This window comes from Aquila chrysaetos, chromosome Z (genome assembly GCF_900496995.4).
Source record: "Aquila chrysaetos chrysaetos chromosome Z, bAquChr1.4, whole genome shotgun sequence".
Taxonomy (NCBI): Eukaryota; Metazoa; Chordata; class Aves; order Accipitriformes; family Accipitridae; genus Aquila; species Aquila chrysaetos.
Window position 1 is genome coordinate 20738848 of NC_044030.1, and position 25505 is coordinate 20764352.

The 25505-nt window shown below is 35.3% G+C and overlaps 1 protein-coding gene across 8 annotated transcripts in view; it reads left to right on the forward strand.

The window, feature by feature from the left end:
- Positions 1-25302, forward strand: part of CSNK1G3 (casein kinase 1 gamma 3) — a 63184-nt gene extending 37882 nt beyond the window's left edge. For 3 of the 8 annotated variants that reach the window (XM_030004466.2, XM_030004474.2, XM_030004475.2), the window contains 6 exons: positions 1674-1759; positions 1886-1970; positions 6915-7063; positions 8103-8198; positions 8888-8983; positions 23103-25302. In XM_030004466.2, coding sequence (XP_029860326.1) covers positions 1674-1759; positions 1886-1970; positions 6915-7063; positions 8103-8198; positions 8888-8983; positions 23103-23408 — 818 coding nt within the window. In that variant the 3' untranslated portion in view covers positions 23409-25302. Of the gene's footprint in view, positions 1-1673; positions 1760-1885; positions 1971-6914; positions 7064-8102; positions 8199-8887; positions 8984-17304; positions 17412-17783; positions 17808-23102 lie in introns of all 8 variants that reach the window. The other 5 variants (XM_030004470.2, XM_030004471.2, XM_030004472.2 and 2 more) reach the window with 5 other exon arrangements.
- The last annotated feature ends 203 nt before the right edge of the window (positions 25303-25505 follow it).

The window sequence follows — 25505 nt, forward strand, 5'->3', positions numbered from 1 at the left end:
AGCAGTGCTTCTGAAGTACTCATGATCTCTGTCTACCCTATCTCATAAGAGCACAGGATTTCCGCAGGCAACTGGAGTCAACATTTCTTTCACGTACTGAAACCTGTCAGGCACAGAATTCTACTGCTTATTCCTGCTTTCTTCTTAACCTGTGTGGTTGTCATCAGGATAGCATATGGTCAGTGAAGGGGATGTTGCAGGGTTGGCAGAGAAATTCAAATAAGACCAGATTGTCTGCAGGGCTTTCACTGAGAAAAGTGGCAGCAGTGGACAATAAGAGTGGAGGAGTGGACACAAACAAGAAGAGTGTTGGCAAGGCAATTGGAAACATGGAAATGTGTGAAGGAGAAATAACTGTGAAAGAGCCTCATATGGCTGGCAGATGTGTGGTCTGATGAAGTAAGGGGCTAGATGTAGCCCATGCTCTGAATTACCATACTTTTTTTTGGTATTTTCTTGTTCACTTGCTACTATATGTTTACTCAGTGTTTAGATGAGAAGATAGGGGTAGAAAACAGTGTAATAAGTAAATTGCTCTTTTTATATGAAGATTAAGAATTGTTTTTCAGATGCAGTATATTTGTGGCGATATTTTGGGTTGATCCGATCAAAGCCATGTTGGCTTTGTTAACTTTTCTGTGTTCAAAATCTAACAAAACATTTTTTCATTTACTTTTCTGCTCCATTTCTCTTGCTGTCAAGGCATAGTGATTTTGTCTTTGTGAAAATACTGAGTAGAAACAACGTTAATATTTTGGTTTTCTGCCTTCTGTCAGGGAGGAAGTCAGAGGTAGATACTACCTGTTACTACAAATCATATTACACTCTGTAACAGTTGTTTCAACAGCAGTACAGAATGAAGACAGGTGAAAATGTAAAAATCTGTTTTCTACTAGTCATTTAAAGATTTTTACTGTTCTCTATTAAATTCAGCTTTTCTAAGAATAATGGATTGTATTTGAAAATAATATGGAATGTACTTTGAAAACTTTGAACTTTGAATGCACTGCATTTTCCTTGTTACTTTCCTTTTTCTTTAACCTTCTGTAAACTTTTTGAAGGACTGCCACTGCTCTACTACAGATGAAAAATTGTAGCTATGCCAGACATTGTCTTCTGTAACTTAACTTTTAAGTCAGCTGGACTTGAGAGCCGGCTGTATGTACATGCCTCTCCATGCTGCTTTCTGATCAAATAATAAGACTTCTGAGCCTCTTTCAGTCCATCTTTGGCTTACTCAGAAATTCCATAAGGGGTTCCTGAGAAATATACCAACTTTTCCATGATTTATAGAGGGAAAATGAGTTAAATTAAAGCTTTCTTAAATTTTTTCAAGTTCACAACTAATGGATCAAAAAAATATCAGAATTAAAATGCAATTATATATGTAAAGGGTCAAAATACATTTTGCAAATAAGAACAATTTCTTACAGCAAGATAATTTGATTAAAGTACTGTTGAGATGAATATACCTACAGTCTGCATCTACTTCTTTTGTTTTAGCTGTGTTCTTAATAAAGTCCATAGTACACAAGAAGCCCCCCACATGCTCACTTTGATTTCAAGTACTTTATACCTCAGAATTATTTTTCCATAATTTGGAAGCTATCTTTTAAATATAATGTAAAATTATGCAGATTAAATGTTCTAATAATATTTGAATTTTGTTTCAGAGCAAAGTAGAAGAGATGATTTAGAAGCTTTAGGTCACATGTTTATGTATTTTCTAAGAGGAAGCCTTCCGTGGCAAGGTTTAAAGGTAGTGATTTTTCATATCTTTATGCTATTTTCAGATCATCAGCTTTTCTTGCCATGATCTTTTTCTTTTTCAAAGTTTGTCTGCAAACTGTAGAACTTAAGAAGCTTGTTTTGTTTTGTGTCATAGGCTGATACATTAAAAGAACGTTACCAGAAAATTGGAGACACAAAACGAGCAACCCCCATAGAAGTGCTGTGTGAAAACTTCCCAGGTGATGTCTACTGTTAATAAAAATGTTATGTATTGAGTTAGAAAATGAAACTGTCATAGATAGTAGTTTAATATCTGGTTTAAAAAAGAAATAAAAAAATGCTTCCAAATACATGTATTATGTACTATGGTAATAGATGCAAGAATTATCCTTTGAAAGAGCAGTAAGCTAATGCTGGTGTTCCTCAAAGATAGATTCTTCTAAAGGAAACATTAAAAAAAATTGATACATATTCTTACGGTTATCAACTAGTCTACACCTGTATCCTCACACATAAAGTTTTGTGAGCCTTTTCAGCTGAAATCTGATATCCTATCACTTTTTAAAACAAGCTGCATTAGGAACAGCTTGAAATAATATTTAACATAACTTGCAATTAGTTTCAGGTGTGACTTCTTTTTCTCCTTAAGTGCACAGAGAATCAATGAGGTATTGGAAAATTGGAGAGAAGCAAATATGACACTTTTAGAAGTTGGACTAATCAGCTTGGGACAGGGGACACACCGTTGTGACATGGACACGATTTTGCCAAAATAAAAATAAACACCTTGCAAAGTAATCACAGTACCAATGGATTTGCTGAGAATAGCTCATGACAAACTGATTTGATTTCCTCTTACGAAAGGAAGTCCTGTCCACAGCAGGCCTTGTGGACAGGAGGCAGATGTTTTATGTCATGAAATCTTAGTACTTACGCTTTCGACGTTCTTTTTAAATATCTTCACAAGTCATCTTAAAAGTATAATTAAGAGGAATCTTGTATGGGAAGAAGAGTGTAAAACAATTTGAAGTAGTTAAGTACATTGTTGCCACATTTGAAACATTTCAGGTATTCCACAGAGATCTCCGCTGGATCTGTTCAGTATTTTTGAGTGCCTTGTGTAATTGAGAATGTTTATTAAACTTGCAAATGATAGGTTTGAAGTTAGTAAGCTGGACAGTGGGGTTAGAATGAAAGCATCCTGACACAAATACAGTCTTAAAAATATAAGGTACAGTTCAATAAAACATATTCAAGGCAGTCTATGAAGATAGGATCAAATCCAAATTAAGAATTATTGGGTATGGAAGAGTTCCTTAGGTAATGACTCAAAGTCAGTCAGTCACAAAGTAAATGCAAGTGAACAGTGTCATGGTGCTACATCTTTAAAAACAAACAAAAATGCCCTATACTAAATTGCATTATATAAACAGGATAGCCTGAAAGACACATGATTTGCCATTTCCACTCTACTTGATTCTGTAAAGCCTCAGCTGAAGCAATATGATCAATTTTGGGGGACTGTACTTAAAGAAAATGTATCCCATTATAAGGGTATCTTACAAAGAAGTGTGAGTGCTTGTGTGCTGTATTTGCTAGACCGATCACCAAAGACTGAAGGAATGAAGGTTGGTTTAGTCAAGATTGTGAGGGAAAGAAGTTCTCATGTACCTTTTGGCTGCTACAAACATGAAAGGAATCAGTTTACTATACCCACAGCAGCTAGGACAAAGTAATGGATGTAATCCAAAATGGTTAAGTTTAGACTTGAACGCCTGTGTTTCGAATATAGTGAAGAGCATGAAGGGATTACCATTGCCAAGGAGACTATGGAGCTTCTTTCACTGGAGTTCTGTGAAAACAAACCAGACAGGCTGTAAGTGATTTGGTATGGGACAGGGTGGTGTACTAGATGGCCTTTAGAAGTTCTTTCCAACCCTGTGGTAAAAATTACTCTATTATCAATTTTTCATAAGTTTTTCATTTCACTTTTTTCTGTGTGTTAAAAAACGTAATAAAATCAAGTGAAATTCACTTTTGTTACAGAACTTGGAACAAGTGGCTGAACGTATGTTTGGTAAATTGACAAAAGTTTATATGTGGGGAAACAAAACTGTTCTGGAATATAAATCATCTGCATCCAGTAATGCATGCATGTCTTGCATGTTGATTTTTATGTGTAGTTGCTAAAATCCTTTAAATATCTAATTTAAGATGTATATGGTGCAATTCCTGGAAATAATTATGCATGAGTAGCTCCATATTTCTAGTGGACCGTTTCCACCAAATTTAATCAAGTACATGCTTGCTGACAGGATTGGATCTGAAAAATGGAATAGGGAAGAGATACTTGACATTGGAGGGTATAAAATATAAACTTCTTTGATAGTACATATGTACATTTTCATAGTAAATGTAGTCTTGTATGTGGAAGTTTTTGCATGTCAGATATCCAAGGATTTATACCTTTTCCTGTCCTTCTTGTTACTTGAGACACAGAAGGGAATGGGCAGTACATCCACCATCATTTTAATTCTTTTTAGTCAGCCTGCAGACTGAGCTAGCTGACTGATGTTCCATGAGGCAAGAAAACTCTGTAGTATCAGTGAAAGATACGTTGGTCTTTGTCACAGTGATCTTTTTCATCCCCTGTTCTGTGGAATTGTACTGTCTTTGAGTGTGCAACGCTACTGCTGTTTCAAGCCTTTTATAAAATATGCACAAGGGTTTAAACTCTGGAGTTTGTGCTTCAAATGCATGATAAGGGTGGTATTTGATTTTTGGAGTCAGCCAGTTGTAACGGATTCAGCTGCATTAAATGGCTGAGTTCCAGCCTTCGTACCTCTAAAGACATGTCTGGCATGCCTTGGTTTCTGGTTTACATTGGGAAAATACTGTTAAAGAGGTCCTTAGCAATGTGTCGACATTTCTCTTCACCTTCTTCAAATACTGATCTCCTCAGCTAGTATTGCTGACGACTTTTGCTCATCTGCTGAGCTGGACCTTAGGTGCCAAGGAATTCTTCCTATCCACTGTTCAATCTACTCATGCCTAAAACATAGCGCTTAATACTCTATTTTTGTCTGAACTGAGTAATTTAGGATGTTTCAGCACCATTGTCCTGTTGTGCATTTGTGACAGCACCACCATGATGCTACTTCATGACTTTTTATTATCAAGCTGTTCTCAAGCCTTCACTTCTCACTCTTTCTACCCCGCTAGCTTTGAAAGAGTTTAACTTAGCATATCTCAGTCTTAGCACTGCCTCTGCACTTCTCAGCCATCCACTGTCAGAAGATGGTCTTCTTACAGGACCTTGTTTGTACCATAATATGTCAGCTTCTCCAGACTTAGTGGAATGAGATGTGTGGGTTAGGGTGAGTGTGCGGCGATACTGTTGTCCTGCTTATGACATACATACCTCTTCAGAGGATCAGTGAGTGCTGGTGGCATCTACTTTTAACATTATTTGTCCTCTGACTTTCTGGTCATAGAGAGGTGCCTTCGCTTGTACTTTGGGACCACATGAACAGCCTTTTTGGCCTGAGAGTGAGAAGTCATTGCTTTTCTCAGAACGGCTTGCCAGTGGGTGGTTTCCCACTCTTTCATGAGCTACAAAGTTTCTTAAACAAGTTAGATTTCAAGAGCTCTGTCCACCTGGAAAGAATGTCCCAGGACTCAGGTCAAGTGCTTCACCTGGTCCACATCAGATTGTAAGAAGTTGTTGCAGTATTCTATTCCAAACTACTGCAGTGTGATTTTTTTTTCTTTTTTTTTTTTTCTTTCTTTCTGTAACAGGAGGGTGTGGATGGATGCAGTCTGAATGAACCAAAATTTCAGTATGGTTAGGTTGTTGCTCTCTTCAGTCTTCCAGTACTTTAGTTCTTTCTTATAATACCTGCTGGAGTGGAAGGACTTGTAGGATTTGGTCTTTTGTGAAAGCTTATTAACATTTATCTCTTCTCACCATCTGCTGTTTTCTTAGACTGTTGTATTTCCACATGTCCCTAATTTGACTTGATTCCTGAAGGAGTTACTTCAAATGTAGTCACATGTCTGAGCAGTTTCTCAGTGGGATTTGGAGCTTGTGCTTCAGATGTTCATGGGTCCTCCCTTCCAGCCCTTGGGTTCTTGTAGTCTTCTGTCCATAAGGGTGCTTGTTCCTTATAGTTATTGTTTCAGAAGCTTTTCATGGCTTAAACTCATTATCAGGAATGGGACTTCTGTATGCTCTACTCACCTGCCAAGAGATTTGTGTTGGAACTCTTGTCTTAACTAGAAGCTTCTGGCCGCTAGTGCTCAGTCTGTACTTCATACCCTTTAATGACTAGGAAAGCTCTTTACAGGTCCAGGCCCTTTCAGAAATCTCCCTGGTTGTCTCCACTACTGGGAGAATCTTATAATTTCCATGTAATGCCTTCCCAAACGAATCTCCATTTGTTTGTTGACAGCAATCAGTTATTTAAACAGCGATATTAAACTGACACTGGTCAGAAGTTACTCTACAAGAGCCCAGGTAACCTTAGTACTTCTGTGCAGTGTTTCTGTTCAGCATATTTACCAGTTCTGCTCAATACCTTTATGTAACATGATGCCTGAAACATTCAGTGCTGTTGCATCCTTCCATAGTCATACTACAGTTACAGCTCAACAGAGCCTATACCAAGTGTTTTTTGTCAGGACAATTGGAGTTGCCCACTTTAGAACATACATGTGGATCCTCTCTTAAAGGAAGGAAGGTTACGTTCCGGTAACAGGTGTTCTTTGAGACATATTCCGCCTTGTACATTCATAATACCCCCTTCTTTACCTTTCCTTAGGCTTGTCTTTGTACAATTAATTGAAAAAACAAAAATAAAATTTGAGAAGTAGAGGCATTTATCTCCCCACTTTTTTGGCACACTGCATCAGGATTGGAAGGTTGGATGGAAGATCTCGATAGGTAATGTAAAGGGAAAATTAATGGGGGGTGACGTGGTAGGATATGTTTAGAATATAGCAGTATATCTTGAAGGATGTTATTACTATTAAGTAACTCTTCTTCCTGATAATTTACAGATTCATTGTGAACAATTGCTCAGGTTTTATGGTGAAGAGGTAGAATGCTTTAATATGTAATAAGTACTGGTTTTTGAGTGCCAGTAAAACAAGTAGGCAATTATGTATATTTCTTATTTATATAGAGGAAATGGCTACATACCTACATTATGTAAGAAGCCTAGATTTTTTTGAAAAGCCGGACTATGACTACTTAAGAAAGCTTTTCACAGACTTACTTGATCAGAAAGGCTATACATTTGATTATGAATATGACTGGATTGGCAAACAGTTGGTGAGTACAATTAAGTTATTAGTAATACAATGGGGGGTTTTTTGTGATCAGTTTTGAGCCACTGTTAGTTTCAGAATACATGTGCATCTTACGGCTGCTATTTGTTGTGAACAGCTGCTATTACAAACTAATTTTCAGATGCATTTTCAAACATTACCTTTCAGCTTGAGATATTTCATACTGAGTCTCTTTCCAAACATGTACTCTTAATATCAAAGTAAATCTCTGTTCAATCCAAAACGAGGTTGTAAGAATACAGACTGGGTTTTGAGTTCAAGAAGGTGTTTAAAACTTTGCAGGTGATCGTCATTATTGCATGTATTTTCTTGCTTTGGGGACTTTCTTACTCCCAGTATTTTTAAAATGTAGAGCAATCACTTCCCTGCATCTGAGTTATACTCCAGATATTTAACAGTTTGTTATGAAGAAACTGTCTACATGCATTATTCTAATGAAATATGATGCAGAATATCAGTTTCCATCACAGGGTATCTAAAGTTACAGAAAATACTGTGTTTATGTTCTTTAAAGAAAGGGTAGAAGATTAATTTTTCAGCACCTCAAATTTTTCATTGCTTCTTTTTAATAAGTAGGGAAGGGATAGTGTGTGTTGGACAATTTCAGATTATACATTTTACCCTTAAGTTCTATATGTCACTCTCTGAAAGAATCGTAGTATTTTATTGCTAAATCTTTTTTCAGTGTTTAGCATTAAAAATTACTTTAAGCCTTTCTTCAGGCTTTCATCAGAATGTCCTAACTGCTAACTGCAGAAAGTATCAGCCTGAAGTCTTTCAGAAAATTAGAGTCTCATAATACTTAGAATTGCTACTTCATTAAATTGTGTAAGACTTGGTTTGCCTTTTTTTCTCTTTGATATTAGTAAATATGTAGTGAAGCTTTTGCTTTAATTTGATGATTTTGGGTTATGGGAAACTGTCAGATTTAAAGATTAATTTCTATTACAGACCAATAACTCCTGGCAAGACTTAGAAATTTATTTTTTTTACCAGTTGCTACATATTATTTGTATTTGTAGCCTGCTCCAGTGGGTTCAATACATTCAGACCCTGCACTGTCTTCAAACAGAGAAGCATATCATCACAGAGATAAAATGCAACAATCCAAAAATCAGGTAAACTGCTCATATAAGGTTATCAGCATTACTTTGTCTTTTGTCTAATGATCTGTGCTATGTTGTTGCTTTCATTAGAACTCCAAAATAAAATTCACTCCAGGTTTTCTTTGTTTTTTTCTTCGATTTAAGTATATCCTTGTTAATGTATTACTACATCTGTAGACCTTAAAATGTCCTAAAAAGTTGCTTGTTTTATGCTGTGATATAACATAGTTTATATCAGTAGTGAATTTTCTCTCTGCTGATACTTCTTTAATTTTTTTTTAGTTCTCTTTTTTTAATCACTGTCTCTTCCCCATATGCTATATCATCTATTTGGGTTCTAACATGTATGTATAGCATTTTCAGTTTTTTTTTTTGGAACCAGGATAATTACCAAGGTGGTAAAAACTTTAGGAATTTAGGTCTGTGTCCATTTACCTAAGCTAAGTTACAGGGTTGTGTTGACGGACTTTGTTTCTTACTAGGAATTTTGAGTTTTAGCTACTTTACTTCTCTATGAAGATGTACGTGTAGGCATATGTAAGTACGCGGATAATGTTAATGTACAACCTATATAGGAATTGAGTATGTAGTGCTTCTGTGCTTTTAAAAAATAATATGTAATAATTAAAGAATGAATTGTTCACTTTTGGAATTTTTATTTCTTTTTTTGCATATATTCCTAATGCATTCAAAAATGATAGTCAACAGACTATAGGGCAGCTTGGGACTCACAGCAAGCCAATCCACATCATTTGAGGGCTCACCTAGCAGCTGACAGACATGGTGGCTCAGTACAGGTATATTCTGCTTTGCGTGATCAGTCATTTTGCATTACATAATACTAGTTTCCTGTAGTGCCTCACATGATTCCTGTTTTCACATTAAGTTCACTTTCCAGTAATTTTCAGAATGTTTCTATTAATCCCTACTTCATGGTTGCCAAACTGAAATTAAAACAGGTGCAGAAAACTATGGATCTTCTTGTATGTGGATTTTCTGCTACATGTTTCTTAGTGAAAGGCTAAAACAATGAAACTCTCTTTTTGAGGGAATATACACTTAACATCAGTGCAAACAACTGAAGTTTAGACTTCTGATGTGTTTTTTAGTTGTATTAGCAACTAAGCCAGTATTGACTGAATTCAGTGTTGTTCAAGTCATGGTTTATGTTCCTTAAGCAAACTTCAAATGAAAGTGTTAAGTAGTGATTTTTGCTTAAACTTTACTACTTTTGTTCAAACAATAGTTGGCTAAAGGAATGTTTCCCAGGGCAGTACTTCACACTTATCAGTAGAAAAATGAGTAGAACCCAACAATTTTTCCTTTATTATTAGTTTATTTCATCTTCAAGGGGCTTTTTTTCCTGGTTTGCTCTTAATTTTACTTTTCAGTGTTCACTTTTTGGTGAATATATTTAGTGGCAAGGTCATTGGGAAAACATGTAAAAAACCTAAATTTAATACAGAATGATTCAAAATGCCAGCTGCAAAGTCTATATGAGGTTTTGAGTTTTCAGTCTAAAATGAAAATAATTTAGCTTTGTAAAGTGTTATCTGGGGGAAAAAATATTTTTTTGTCTGCTGCATTTTTGATTCTGACAATCTAAGTTACATATATTTCATCTGAAGTTTTGTTTTGGAAAACATTTGTCAATGCCTGAAGAAAGAATGAGAAGTCCAGGGTAGAGAAAACAGTGCTGTAGTATCACCAGTGTGATAATTCTGTATCTTCTTTAAATGCTTTGAAACTCAATTCAAACTTAACATTCTCTAAGTTTTGCTGCTTTAGAAACTACTGTCGTGTCATGTAAGAAAAACTAGTAGATGATAATTATCACTGTGTACCAGGAGAAGTTTAAAAATTGTTCTGTGCTTCTCAATAACAAATATTTTAAAAACTTTACCTGTATTTTTAACTTGAATTGCGAAAATTCTCTCAATAACATCAGTTTTAAAAGTAGTCATTTACCTTTTAAGAACAGTATGGTAATGTGGAATCAAAATTGGATTTGAAATTGTATCTCCTCAAATCATTATATTTCTTATTCTTTTAATTTTATTTTTTAGGTTAGAAAAATACATATTTAACTTGTTAAATTCCAGTTAGTAGAACTTTCAAATTGTATATAGTATCATTCTCTTGGCTATCGCAGCACTTAAGAAACTTTTTATTCTTTCTCAGGTAAAATGTAACAACTGCAAGAGATTTCATTCCATTGTAATATGGGTTACATACCCTTTGGTGGCAGGGAGAACGTTTTCTAGGAGATACCAGTAGTATTCCTTTCTGTTAATATAATGTTCTTCCTTTTTTTTTTTTTTTTTTTTTCCCCCCCCCCCCAAAGGTTATAGGCATTCTGAGTTCAGATCACTTAGGTTAGTTGAAACTAAACAGTTGCCTTGTAAAAAGAGCAGTGTGGAAAACTGCAGCCATTTGGTCTGTGTCTTTGAAGATCAAGTGTTGTACAGAAGTGTATTTTCAAGCCAGCTTAATTGGGTTGCTTTTTAATGTGGTCCTGCTTCCTAATTAAAAGCACTTGTAAAACTACATAATATCTTCAGTTTTGTTTTGAAGTTTGAGCCCTTGACTGTTGTCAAATAACCCTTTGTTGTAGTGATACTAACTGAATTATGCTATTAAGTTGGATGATTAGCTAGATACGTTAGCTGGATTCCTAATTGCTCCCAAGGAGACAAGTTGTAAAAGTGCTACAGATAATTGCTCAAGGGATAGTTGAGTCTGAGGTATGAAACTTAAGTGTATTTATTTTTTCTGTGACATTAGCAAGTCATTGCTCATCTTTGAGATCAGTTTTATGCTGAATTATCTGTTTTTCTGCAAGATACGAAAATCTGGCAGATAATTTTATTTTAAAGTGACAGTGGAATGTTTTCTACGTCACTGCTATTAGTCATCTGTAGTACTACTGCTGATGTCATCTCTGAGATCCTTTTGTAGAAGACTTAAAATGTGTTAGTGATTCTTAACTGTGACATTAAATTCAAGTGAGCTGAATGTTGGTATGTGTGTATTTGTATGTTAGTATATATTTTTATGCTCTTAATAATGATGTTCAAGTGGGAAACATTCAGGTCCTAAATGGTCTGTTCACTAATAGTAATCATTCTGGGTTTTGTATTAATTTAAGTTATCCCAGACTCTCTGTGCCCATGTTAGAGATATACCAATGTGCTTAATCATGTCTAATTTTACTTTGTAGCATCAGTTCATGTTTAAAGTTCTAATACTACTAGTAAATTTAGTTGTAAAGGGAAGATGTCTAGAAACAGTTCACATCCCTTCTTCTGCTTATCTCTATTTTTAATAAGATAAAAAAGCTGTAGTGTGGCAGTCCATCTTTCTAGTTTGTGTAGCCTTATTAATGAGAGTAGCTTGTACTTCCAGCAAGCCATTCAGCAACTTCCTGTGTCTTTATTTTTATGTTTGCCTCAGTTCCAAAAATGTCAGTTGTACAACACTGAATTGTTTCCTTCTCTGCATGAACTGCAAACTGGTTATGAACTCATAAAGACTGTACTAATCTGTTCATAAGTTTTTTTTTTTATCACTTGCTAGCTAGTCTCCTAATTTTTGGAAATTCTTTAAAAGGAGGTTACATCAAAAGATCAGGTTTAAAGAGTTCCCAGTGAAGTGCCATAGGTCTTGAAAGGTGCTTGGGAACTGCTTGAAAGGTTAGATATTTGATGTAAGTAGTTTTGAGTTGCAAGACAACTCTCCATCAAGAAGTCAAGATAGCAATGTGTTAGATGAAACAAATCAATTTCCATAAGCTTTTGTGAATTAAAAAGATAGTGTGAATTTTTTCTATTCTTTTAAGTGGAAGCTGTTTTGAAAGTAAAATACAGCATTCTGTAGTATCACTAAAAAATTGCTTAGCCATGAAGGCTGGCTTTATATTTTGAAGAGTGGAGAATTCAGTTACTTGAGATTGGTTATGAAATGAAAGATTATTTTCTATGTCTCTTTCAAATTTCTGCAATTCCTTGTTGTGATTATAAGCAGGAAAATGAGCAAAATTTGTTTTATGAGAGACTTTCTGACTGATTTTTGAACATAGCAAGCAAAAGATTAGTTTACATACCAATCCAAAGCAAAGCGGGGGGCTAGCCTGAAGATTTATTGTTACCATTTGGGATATTGGTATTCAGGCTTAGCTTTGTCTTATTATAACTGGCCCTTATCAAGCTTCTAGAGGACCATATATCTAAGAAACTAATCTGATCCACAATTAATATATCTCATTATTAGGTAGTGGGTCTAGTATTTTAAGTTTGTTTGCCTTATGGCTTAGAGGGTAGCAAGAAACAGCCAATGTGATGCATATGCTTCTTTACATATGTGCTCTTCAAATTAAACTTTTAAAGAACTGATTAAATTTGAAGGAACTAAATTTAAACCAAGATAAGATCTGTTATCAAAATGCTTGAAGTTGTTTTAGATTTTCAGTTTAGTGGTTAATCCCCAATGTGTATATAGGTGAGTAGCTTAAGTTAATCTTCAACATTGAAACGCTTCTAATTTGAAATTTAGTTTAAAATATTAGTTTTCAGAAACCTAATTCTGTGAGTATTCATGGAAAAAAATGTTCATGTACTTCTTGTTAACAGAATTTTTAGGCGCAAAAATGTAACTTGAATATCCAGATTTTTTCACTACAATTGTATACAAATCTATTAAGAAATGAATTGTGCCTCCCATCTTTCATCAGGCTACTGAGGAAATCCGTTCAACTGCAGTCATCAGTAGAGAAATTAAATGAAAAGTTTCTCTTTAAGCACTATTAGTTTTGTGTATTGGTGGTTCTCTCTCCTTTCATAAAATTTTAGCTTTTTATGTGGATCCACTATGATGAATCTTCTTTGTGCCATATTTGTGGTACATCCTCGCTACAGCATTTGGTGTACCCCAACTTCAGTGCATATGCTGTCCTCCAGGTGACTGATTCTTGTTCAATTTTGTTATATTCCCATATCTTTCTGTGTGAGTTGTGCTGATTTTTGAGATGATTGGCATGTAGTCTGAGAGAAAAAAGTTTAATGGTTGGTCTACCTTAAGCCCATATGCTCCAGGATCAGGACTGTACAAGTGTTAACACTGCTTCATTTACCCTGCGTTATCGGTCTTTTACCAAATGCAATTTTTGGTCAGATTGCAAAATATTTTACTGATGTCACAGGGAATTAACTTCTGGTGCTGTAGGTTATTTCATCAAGGTATGGAACTTATGACTGTAAGATCATACAGTTGTAGCCTTACTGATACTGGAACTGAAGCACTCCTGCCTATCTCCTTTAAATGAGTCTTTGTTATTTTTTTTTTTTTTAAGGTATATATTTTGCTCTGTTGCAGGTGTATTAATTGTTGGTTCTTCATCTTACTGAGACCATTCCTAGAGCTGTTTTCAGCAGTAGTAGACTAGAGTGAAACTCAGGGCATTTGTGATTCTGGAGAAGCATGACTGATGCTGTTTTTCAGAGTACCAATACCCTTTGGTTCACTTATGCTTTCAGAGGTCACAACTCTTCCCGGAAAGGTGAAGTTCATTTTCCTACCATCTAAACTAAGCCATGCAACAGGCAGTTATACTTGGTTGTATTTGGTTGTGTATTTGGTGGATGTGTCTGCTGTATGTATATGGGAAGGACTGAGGTCTCTTTCTCCTTGATCTCTATCTCTTTGATAGAGATCAACCACAGTGAGGCAGGACAATCTTCTGCTATCTGCTGCGAAGGTTTCTACAAAGTTTGTGTCAAAGTTTCTTACAGAAACTTTCTTAAATTAATAAAAAAGCACCTCAGGACAAATGCTGTCTTCAAAATAAAGACTTCTCCCACTGAAGGAAACCACTGTCAAAAAATATTATTCAGTTTTGAAGTCAGTTTGAAGAATTTTAATAAAAGAATCCCTGAACAGGTTGTTACAGCTTCTCTGCTTCCTTTTTAATAAGCATATAAATGTGTTGGGAAACCGTGAAATAAGCTTTGTTCTTTGTTACCATATGGCAGTGCATTGACCCAAGCAGAAGATTGTTATTGCTTCTTTAAAGCTAAAGTCAGCTTAGATTAGTACAACTAACTGTGATTTAAAACAAAACAAACCAAACCTGTCATAAACCAGGAGGTTTTTTGTTTTTATGAGTTGCTCAAATCTTGCAGGTGTTCTTTTAACTATTGCCAGAAGAGGTTCCAAAGAAACCAGAAGAGAGTTGTTGACAAAGGCTGATAGGACCCCTGAATCTCAAACCAGAGTAGCAAACCTTTTTTTGCTGATCTGCCTGCCTCTCCAAAATAGACTTCCTCTAGCGGTGTTAAAAATGTGCTTAGATACAGTTTTGTTCCTGTCAAAATGTTTTTACTTTCTCCTGACTTTTTTATACATCAGAAGGGAAAGATGGATTTTTTCAATCTATTGTTGAAAAATAATATTCATAACTAGATTATTAATATAGGAAGGATTTCTAGATATCTACTTCCATGAGGGTGGTGAGGCACTGGAACAGGTTGCCCAGGGAAGTTGTGGATGCCCCATCCCTGGAAGTGTTCAAGGCCAGGTTGGATGGGGCTTTGAGCAACCTGGTCTAGTGGAAGGTGTCCCTGCCCATAGCCAGGGGGATTGGAACTAGTTGATCTTTAAGGTCTCTTCCAACCCAAACCATTTTATGATTCTATGTTTTCCAGTTCAAATGAAGCATGTGTACATGCTTGAGTTTGATCCCTTTTTTTTGAACCTGCTGTCCAAGAAGATAGAGGTGAGTCATTGAACAGGCACTCCTGGGAAAGAAGCATGAAGAAGAATGCCATGTGAAAGCTCCATAGATGCTAGAACTGGACAATGTGTTGATATTTGAGTAAAAGTCATAAGTATTTCATTTGCTTTCTGTAGGAAAAGAGAAGAAAACAGAAGTGTCACCTGTTCTTTACAACAGTCAGGAATGCTAAGGTGTATGGGCTTGCTTCCAATCCAGAAAGGGGTATATACCTGTCTTGTTTCTTGATGTACCCTACCCTGACGGCAAAGGCTTCTGGTTTTGATCAACCTATGTTACTAAACGTTGAGCACAGGTTTGAGGATCTCTTCAGAGAAGTTCATTTTAAGTCTAGAACATGGAGCAGACATCCTGAATGATTAAGGCTGCAGGCGAGCTTGACTACTATCTTAATTGGGTGGCATTGCTTTATATGGATTAGTGCAGGCTGTAGCTGTGATTAGTTACGTAGTTATGATTTGGATCCTTTGGATCCAAAGCTCATTTGGTGGACAAGTTGAGCAAATTTTTTTACCCTTGCATTTACATGAATGATCCTGTCTTATTTAGCAAGTACTTCCCATGCAAACACCACCTGTTTCTGCTCTGTTTATCACTGTTACAACTGGATTATTTCACAAGAAGCAATGAAATTATCTGCACAGTAAGATACCTGGTGAGATGGTTGGGATCATACTATTTCCCCTTACCAGTAAATATGGACAATGATGACCACAAATATTAAGATACTTGTAAAAAAAAAAAAAAAAAAATCTAATCCAGGGTGTTCAGTTTAAGATGCCTGACCCACTGTCTTAAGATTTGTTAAAGTATGATTCCTACCTATTTCTGTCATTGAATGTTTAGTGCTTCTGCTGTCCCCAATGATATGAAACAAATATTAAGCCACCTGGTTGAAACTCCACTGACTTACCTGTCATCACAGAAATAAATTCCTTCAGTTATATTGACCAAAATTTAACTAATTAGATTCTTGTGATTTCAGACATCTTTCCTTTTGTTTTGTTATTGGGCTGCAGGGTTTTTTTGGCAGTGGTTCCTATTTTAATGAAACTCGAAAAAGAAGAAAACTCAGCCTCATGTAGGCACATGGCATGGAAAATGACTTAAGTTCAGCAAACTTCTGAAGCTCTGTACTTAGTTACAATAGGAACCACAAAGCAAACCTCAATAGGCAAGGCTATTAGCTTCGGTTATAAATAGATGAGACGCAAGTGCTACATTAAGAGGAGAGCTTGGGAGGGTGAGGGGAATAGTAACATTATGATGATGACTTTCCTTCCCTCTGCTTTTTTCTACCTTAATCTCTCACCTTCAGGCAACAGCTGGTAAGAATCTTGAACTATGAACTACTATTGATCTACTTCCCTGTAGCTGATTATGTTTTACAGATGTTTTCTGCAGGCTCTTAGATATTTTTGTGCAATGTTGCTTGGCCAAGCATTTGCTGCTACTTTGGAGCTAGCAGACCTCTTGATACTTTAATGGGTCAGTTAGCATTGTCAGCTGCCCTGACCAGCTGCCCGTGTCTATAGCCAGTTAACCATCTTCCTGGCAGATTCAATGAGGTGAATAAGGGAGGGGCATCTGGAATAGCGCCATTTGTCATGCAGGGAAGCTGACAGGAACCAAGAGAGAGAATATTGGGTTCCATTTGGATTAAAGTCAAAACAAACATTCCCAGAGAACCAGAACTGTCCCGGTAGCTCAAGAATTTACAAAGGGAATTTGAGAGTAAATTAATGGGAGGGAAGATTACTGATTTTTTGTTGTTGTTGTTGTTTTTTTTTTTTTTGTGTTTTGTTTTTTTTTGTTTGATGGCAGTAAGTGTTCTTGTGCTCTAGGAGTGAAAACCGAACACCACCTACACTTTTAGGTCTAGAAAATATCTTAGTTTTCCCCTCTTCTGGTGAGTAATCTTTGAGATACAACTGGATCGGGCCACACGAAGTAGGAAACTAAGGAGCTTAAATACGCTGAAGAAGCAGAGATAGGGTAAGACTGACTGAATTGGTATCAGTAAATGGGTTAGTGCCTTCCCTTAAGGCGCTGAAGAGACACGAGGGAGATCAGCAAACCCGATCAACAGAATTGCTTTGCTTACAGTCTGCTCACTTGGAGTCTGTCATGTAGATGTCAGTTCCACTAGTAGATATGAAAAGGCAGGAGCACAGGGATGCAGGGATAAAACCTGGAAGATACTATTGTTAGAATAAAAAGAATTATGGAATGAACACAAATTACCAATTTTTGAAGATGTATTGTAACTTTAGGAATTGACAAATGTATGTCTGACACTAGCATAATTTCAGGTATTTCTGGTGATTTCAGGTAGTAAGCTCAACAAATGGAGAACTGAACACAGATGACCCAACTGCAGGCTGTTCGAATGCACCCATCACAGCTCCTGCAGAAGTAGAAGTAACGGATGAAACTAAGTATGTCCATCTTTTTATATTCTTTAGATCTTGTGTGCTCAGCTACTTCAAAATTTTTCTTGTGTAGTTATTAAAAAAATATTGTCTAAACTGAATAGCCACTGGTGAGGGGCAAAACTATAGAGCTATGCTTAATTTTGGCTTTAAATATTTAAATAATAGACTTTCTATAGCTTGTGCTTTTTAGGCTAAGCCCTCAATAACACATCTCTCTATACTAGGGAAGTGCCTGCATTTTTTATATTTCAACTAATTCTGCAATATTTATTTTAAGATAGTGTTCTGACTACCAAAAGTTATGTATGAAAGATGTAAAATTCTTCCTCTGTGTAGTATTCTGATTCTCTTTTTTTCCCCTTACTCTCTGTATAGCTGCCAGAAAGTGTTGAACATGTGGTGAGTTCTACAGCACAGGCAGGCAGAAATAGCCCCAGGGGCTTAATTCTTGTTTTTTGGTTTAAAACTAATTTCAGAGAACTTTAAAACAAGAAGTCCATTTGGAAATGACAAAACATGTTTTAATATTGTGAAACTATTAACTGTTTTTACAAACAGCCACCTTCAGGAGCTATTTTGCCTGCTTCAAATCTTGCTTGCTTCTAAGTTGTGTAGTCTGTGGTGTACTTCATATAATCCTTTTCAGTGGGTAGTAGAATTTTTTTTCTTACTTGCTATCCTGCTTTTAGGGAGGAAAACATTCTTTTCGGATGTTGTAGCATTCAGCTGGTATTTTAACATCTAGAAAATAACTCACTTATATGAACAAGTAATAAATGCTAGCAAATACTTGAACTTTGCCCGTTATGTCTGTAAACATAGTATTTACCAGAGTCTTAGTCTTTGACAACCTCCTAACTAATTACTAAAACATAACTTCAGGGTTCCTTAAAGTTACAGTGTAATGAAAGGGGAAAATATTAAGGTTTGTTAATGTGGGATGGACAACTCATGTATATATATTTGAGTAGTAAAGTCAGATTTGCAAAATAGTACAGAAAAATATTCTTGATAGCTGAAGGCGTTATAACTTTCAACATGTTTTCTTTTATAATCATGGTTGGAATAGGATTTTACAAGGGTATGGATCTAGTTTATCATAAAATAGAGGCAGTGAAGTATGAAGGATACTTTAGTAGCAGAAAAATCCAGTAAACATTCTTTAATACTAGTAATTTTTGTAGGAACCATTTTCCTAAGTGTTAGATAAGGGGAAATTTCTCAAAGTACAATTTTTTTCTTGAAGTGATTATTCTACAGGTTCTGGTTTTGGTATGAGATTTATGTGCCTGTGTAGTTAAAAATTGTGAATGGAAGTGTCTGTTGCACCACACTTGTGCACTAGCACTGAGACCAGTTCTTTATCTGCCATCTTTGCAGAGTACTGTATTATTATTATTCTGGCAAGAATTCAGTGATACAGACATTTTTGTTTTTAAGGAGACATTGTTTTATCAAAGACTCTCACTTTGTGTCTCTTTCATAATCTTTTCTCCATCTGAAAATATCAAGTTAACCTCACTTGCTGATATCTTCTGTTTTAATATTTCCTCATACTCTGAGGAGACAAACTTGAATAATTTTTAGAAACACTTCACTCTGTTCTAGATGTTTTCAAGTTTTAGAAGCTTAGCATGACTATATCTTTTTTTAAAAGATTGAAGAAAGGGTGCCTTATGTCTGATTTTAACTATGAACACAAATATTGTTTAGCTGAATATTAGATCTTCTGTTACAATTTCAGTGGGATTCTGTAAATCGGAGAGGATAAGGATTTTTTTCAGTAAGCATTTTATTGTTTTGGGACTTACATGCAACACTTCCATTGTGAGTACATAAATATATATCAACTATATATTCTAAATCTTATGCCTTGTCATCTTCATGCTCCTCAGGTATTGCTGTGCAGCAAGCACGTGCAGCAAGCATGACTTAGCAGTGGGTGTTAGGTTTTGGGTTTTTCGGTGGCTTGGTTTGGTTTTGTTTTGTTTGGGGGGGTGGTGTTTTGTGGTTTTTTGTTTGTTTAGAAAAGTAGCTTTCAGCCCTATTTCAGTTGTTACTTACTGGAATTGTAAAGCAGGGAGAAAACTAACCTGATCACTGTTCTGTCCTGGCACTTGTAGATCTTACCTGCTACAGATGTGTCTTTCAGGTATCACAGAGCAATTAGCCGTTTTTTCCTTAACTCTTTGCTAGCCATCAGAACAGTTGCTTCTATGAAGCATGTGTAGTTTAGATAACCAAGAGGTTCTGCCATGGGAGGATAGAGAAAGGCAAACAGAAGATGATATGATCTGTCCTTTTTGCATCTTGCATTCTTCTTTTGCCACTTTAAACACCTGTTAATAATCCTGCAGTTTACGCAATGAGTGCTGCCACATGCTAGATGACAAATACAAAACAGAGCTATCTAAACACAAATGACAACTAAAGTTGCTTTAGCATGTTGTGCCAAGGGACTGCTCAAGTGGTAGACGGTGTTTAACAAAAAAAAAGGTATGATAATGTTTTAAGTAGGACAAAAATGTTTGTAAACATAATACTGAGATTGCTACCTTAGATAATATCTGAAAGGTCACTTAGATTGTACAGGAAAAGTAAGTTGTTTCTTGAGTTTCATAAATCGGTATTATACTGCATGCTATGGAAAAGTTTTATACTCTACAGAGAAAGGTTAGCAGTCATTAAATGCTTTCTTTAAAAAGAAAGCAAGTTCCTGTCCTAAAATCAGAAATTTTCAAAGCATATCTATTCTTATGCATTTTGCATGCGTATTGAATAATATGGTAAATTTGTGGTTTAATATTCATTAATAATGCCCATATCTGTAGCTTTAAATATGGCTTCAAGCAGTATAATATATATATAAAAGTGATAATGACACCCTCTAGTGACAGTATTCTTAGGAACATGTCTGCATATCTGTTATAAATTATACTCTTCAAGAGATTATGCAGTATGGATCTCTACTCTCAGGGCTATGTTTCTTTCATCAAATTTATTATCAGACAATGTTGTCTGACCTGTCTTACTCCCATGTAAATGTGCATATATTTCAAAACAACATCTGTTTGGCCTTGGAAGGTTTGACATGTCTAGCACTTCGAGGCTGATAAATATACATTTCAGTAAGTTTCCAAGCCAGTCCTATGGTTTACAATGCTCTATGGAATTTGCATTCCTTTAACACTTTTTAGATATATATTAATAAGGGATTTATTTTCCCACAAATAACAGTCTTCAGCATTTTGTGAAATTCCCTGAACTACAATACAGTTAAATAGTTCCTATAATTTAAAAAAACAAACTAACAACAAACCTGTTAGTAGAAATTATACTCTTTGTAATAGTATTATGCAAACTCCAGAAGACCAGGAGATTAAGAAAGCAATGCTTTATGTTGGTTAAAGATAGGACTCTTGAATTCCCCATTGCATGATGCCCTTCTCTGGTTGACAGAAAAGTAGCAAACTAAATAGGCTATGAAGAAGGAATAAAGAACAGTATGAGATTTGTAGCAAGTATAGGTTAAAATTTTCTGGGAAGGAAAGCAAGAAAACCTAAAGTGTCCTTGAATTACACAGAGGATCCAAGCAGTTCTAAACATTTAAGAAGTGTGATCTGCTGTTACTTGAGACATGCTCCATATAAGCAAAATATAGTTAAACAGTGAAAAGTTAAAGTTCTGGATTGTTTTTCTAGAATATAAATTAACTGTCTGCCGCAATTCTACCTTCCTACAGTTACTTACGTAACCTGTGTTCTGTATATACTAAAACTATGAGTCGAGACAAAATTCTTCTGTAAGCTTACTCTGAGGCCTCCTAATCTGAAACAGGTACTAAAGTGATTTACTATCACAGTCCAGGTTAGGATTTCCTGATTTACAGGATCATAGGATAATTCACACTGAAAGGGAAGGAACATCCTAAAATGCTTTGTTTTGATATGATGTTTGTTGTGTATACATATATAAAATACTTGCAAAAAGTTTGGGGTGAAAGAAGGATTAAACTAAGTTGGACTCCATACATCTGCATATAAATTCAAAGGTTAAGTGATAATGGGTGTTAGTGGTTGATGCTAAGAAAAAGGGTTACTAGTTATGGGAGAATTTCAGTTGCAGTTGGTGGCTACTAGCCTTCAAAAACAATTATGTCTCTTTTAGAAGTACTTTAAAGTTAATAAATACAGTGTGATATTTCTGTTAGCTGTAAAAATATTTATATATGTAGTTTTCCCTGTTGAATTTTAATTTTGGGCTTCCTCTCTGTCAATAACCAATGTTTTTTTCTACTGAAAGTTATGTAACTCTCAGAGCAGCTCTGGTCTGTCTCTGCCCACTGCTACTTTTTCAGTGACTGAGTGACAGGGTACCCTTGGATATTTTGAGAAGGTAACTTCTGTCTCCCCTTACTTTGGATGTTGTTCTCACACCCTGTAGAACCTTACTTTTAAACCCTTATTCTCCCTGGTTTTCAAATGCTTTCCCCAATTCTTATAGTCCAAACTAAATCAGCAGGATTCCTTTTGAATTTTAGTCACATAAAATGCTTAGTGAACTTAAGGACTTACTGATAGGCTATTGATGCAGTACGTTTATATTTTCACTTCTGTTGTACTTCACAGTTTAAGTAAGACTCTTTAGTATATAGCACTGAAAGTGAGAATTCAATAACCGAACTGCAGAACTCCATGAGGCAAGCTCTGTTAATGTAGACAGCTTGCATGTTCACTTCTGATTGCAAATTATGAATACTTTACTAAGTGGAAGCTTTTTTTATTTTTTTGAAGGTGGTGATCAGGAGCTGGGCGTTGCTTAAAATAAGGCTAACTTTACATGCAAATGAAAAAGGTTTCTGTGTGTATTTGTTGCTTTCCTCTTTAATTTATTTTCAAAAATACTTCCTGGACTTCTGGAGTCCTCCTCTGTATTACCTATCTCTAACTCCCTCCAATTCTTTTTCCTTTTGTAGTGCTTTTTCAGTTACTTTCAGATTGTCTTTATTTGCTAAGTGAAATTCGCAGTATTTGTCAATTTTAGTTTCCTTCATGTAGTATGCACTAAAGCAGAAGAAAGAATGTCAGTATACTTCAATATAGTTAAAGCTGTGATCTTTCACTAGTAATATCATCACAGCACTGAATCAAAACATTATTTATATTGTTCGTGAACATTTTCTTCTAAAATATTTTGGGGAATAGCCTTGGGGAATTTTCCAAGTTCTGGTTGACAAAGGAAGCTCAAACTGTTTTCTTGTATTAGCAACAGTAGTATCCTGAGTGCACAGTTCAAGTGATGCAATCTTAAGCTCAAACTTCTATTTGACATATTGCCAGTTAATGTGAGAGTACGCAGGTAATGGAACATTCCTTATTCTTACAAATACATTTTTGAGCCAGCCTATAATGCCCATGCTTTTGATACCCTTACAAAATACTCTAAACTTAATAGCTACTTTTATTATAGTTTTTTTCATTTGATACTTTTTCCCCAAAAAAGGTGAAATGTGTCAAAAATGTCTCTACTTCAGTTTCTTTCACTAATAAATCAATTCCCTGCAGTAGAGCTTAATGTGTTCCTTGTGGTGCTGGCTATACCTGAACTACATACTTGAAGTGAAACAAATATGGTAAACAGTTTAGGTTTGTGATTTCTTTTTATATCATATGTAATTCATGTCACACCTGCAGGTGCTGCTGTTTTTTCAAGCGGAAGAAAAGGAAAATCATTCAATGCCACAAATGACTGGAACCAAGCAGAACATGGGAAATTGCTCATTTGTTCAACTGCTGTCTTGTGATCTTAAAAAAAAACAAACAAACCCAAATCCAAAACAAAACCAGAACCAAACAACCCCCTCATCCCTCTGTAATGACCACATGTTTTCCAAGGACTCCCTTACAAACAATGTCATGCCTGTGTGCTTTGATTTGGTTCTCCTGCATCCATCTTTTTATTCATCTATTCTGAAAGCTTCAAGGTTTTGTCAAATATGAGTGCTTCTTTGACCATCCACAAATGGACCAGTGAAATGGTACAAATGAACAGTATCTTCAGCAAAACTAAATTTGAAAAGTATTTCTCCTGTCCTAGGAAGTACTAGCTAGTGTCTTAGCTGAAGACAGATGTCATAAATCTGTTATTTGAGTTCATAGCAGCAGTTTCCTTCAAAATGCAGAAGAGAGAGATGCGCAACAGATTTCTTTTGTGACACCTACATTGATTTATTTTTTTTCTTTTGTCCCAGTATTACTGGTGATACTGTAGTCAAATTTTGTTATGCCTACAATGGAACTGCAGTACAGTAGAAATTACAACAGTGTTTGTACAAAGAATACAGAATTTTGTATGATTTAAGTTGTGCTTCGAGTAATGTTAGTAAGATTGAAATACCTTCAAAAGAGATCTACAGAGGAATTACAAAAGAAATAAATGTGAATCTGGTTAAAGTGGAATCAGTGTTAAAGGCTGTATGTTCACTAAGGTAACTGATGATTGACAAAATCTTTAACTTGAAAATATGGATGTGCCATGTAATGTTAGAGAACTGTTTCTAAATTATTTTACTCTTTAATTTAGAAAACATGTAATGTTTTGCAATGCAATGGAAGTGAATGAGACTTCTCCCTTCTCTCTGTCCTAGCCCATAGCACCCAAAATTTCCTGAGATTTCTTTTCCTGGAAATTTCTTGTCTTTCAGTGTAATGTCACTACTATAATAGGATGGCAAGGGTGTGTCAGGTACTTCCCCACAGTCCAATGAAGTGCCTGCAATATAAACAAACCAGCAGTTCTGTAGGCAAGGCAGCCCATTTTATATTTTCTTCTTCAGAAAATATATGCTTCTTTTAAAGCCATAATGACAGAGGTGTGCTTTTGTTATGTTTAGCTGTCAGTTACTCAAGAAGGGGTGTGAAAGATGGAAGTGGCTAGACAGATTTGTTGACCAAAATTCAGATTATGTCCATTTTTTTAAATTCTGCTAGAGCCAATTAACATTTTTTTTTTTCTATCCATACGTCCCTTTTGGCATACTTATGTATTTTTAATCTGTTATGTGGTAGCATTTAACATACATATTAAAATAAATGCACACCTTTGAATTCATTATTGCATTTGCAAGGGCTTTAATTGTATTTTGTAATTTATTTTTCCTTAACAGCCAAAAGTGTATTTTGTTGTTTGGATTATGTGCTCATATGTATACTTTGATCTTTGTCATTATTACTGTTCATGATCTTAAGTTTTTGTTTTAAAAAAGTGAACTTGGCCTACAAATACGTACTGTATAACAGGTCATAAATTTCTACTCCACCAGTTTGTGTTATTGATTATCTCAAACTCATGGAAGTTACTTCTTTGTTTTTATTTGAGCTGAAAGGTAGGTTACTTGACCATTCTCATATGAAAACACATCCTTCTTTGTAGAACTTGACCAACTTTCTTGCTTTGTAAGATTTGTAAGTACATGTGGTTAAGTATATTTCTCACATACCTGATTAGTTTTATTCTCAGAGGTTTTTGACCTGTACATTGTTTGTATGGTCTGAAGTCCATACACATAACAAGAAAGTGTGTATATTATGGACTTAAAACATTTGAATATATAAAAGCTGTTTATTTGCTGAAATGACCAGTATCTAGGCAGTTGCTTGTCAACATTTTTTTTTTTTAAGTGCTTGATTTTAATGCTGAAGAAGGTTTTCTTCTAGCAAAGCAAAGTGGTCAGTACTCATGTGGTTATGTTCAGGTTATGCCAATATGATCTGCATTTATTTCCTTTTCTTTTTTGTCTAAACTAATGGAGTAAACATTGGCTGGATGTCTAAAAATGAAATACATCCCTGTTTAAATGTAAGACAAAAAAATAAAGATAGTTTTTTAAAACTTGCCTTTTTTCCCCCTTTCCTACAGTCTTGGCTGAAATAGTGGAAGCTGTTTAAGAATTGCTGAACAGTTTTAACGTTTTTGGACTGCAAGGAATATGAAAGTATATTACTCGAAATGCTATCTCAACATTGCAGTTACAGTCATGTTTGCTTAGTTAACAGGTATTATTGTTATATGCTTTAATACACCTAATGTTAACAATA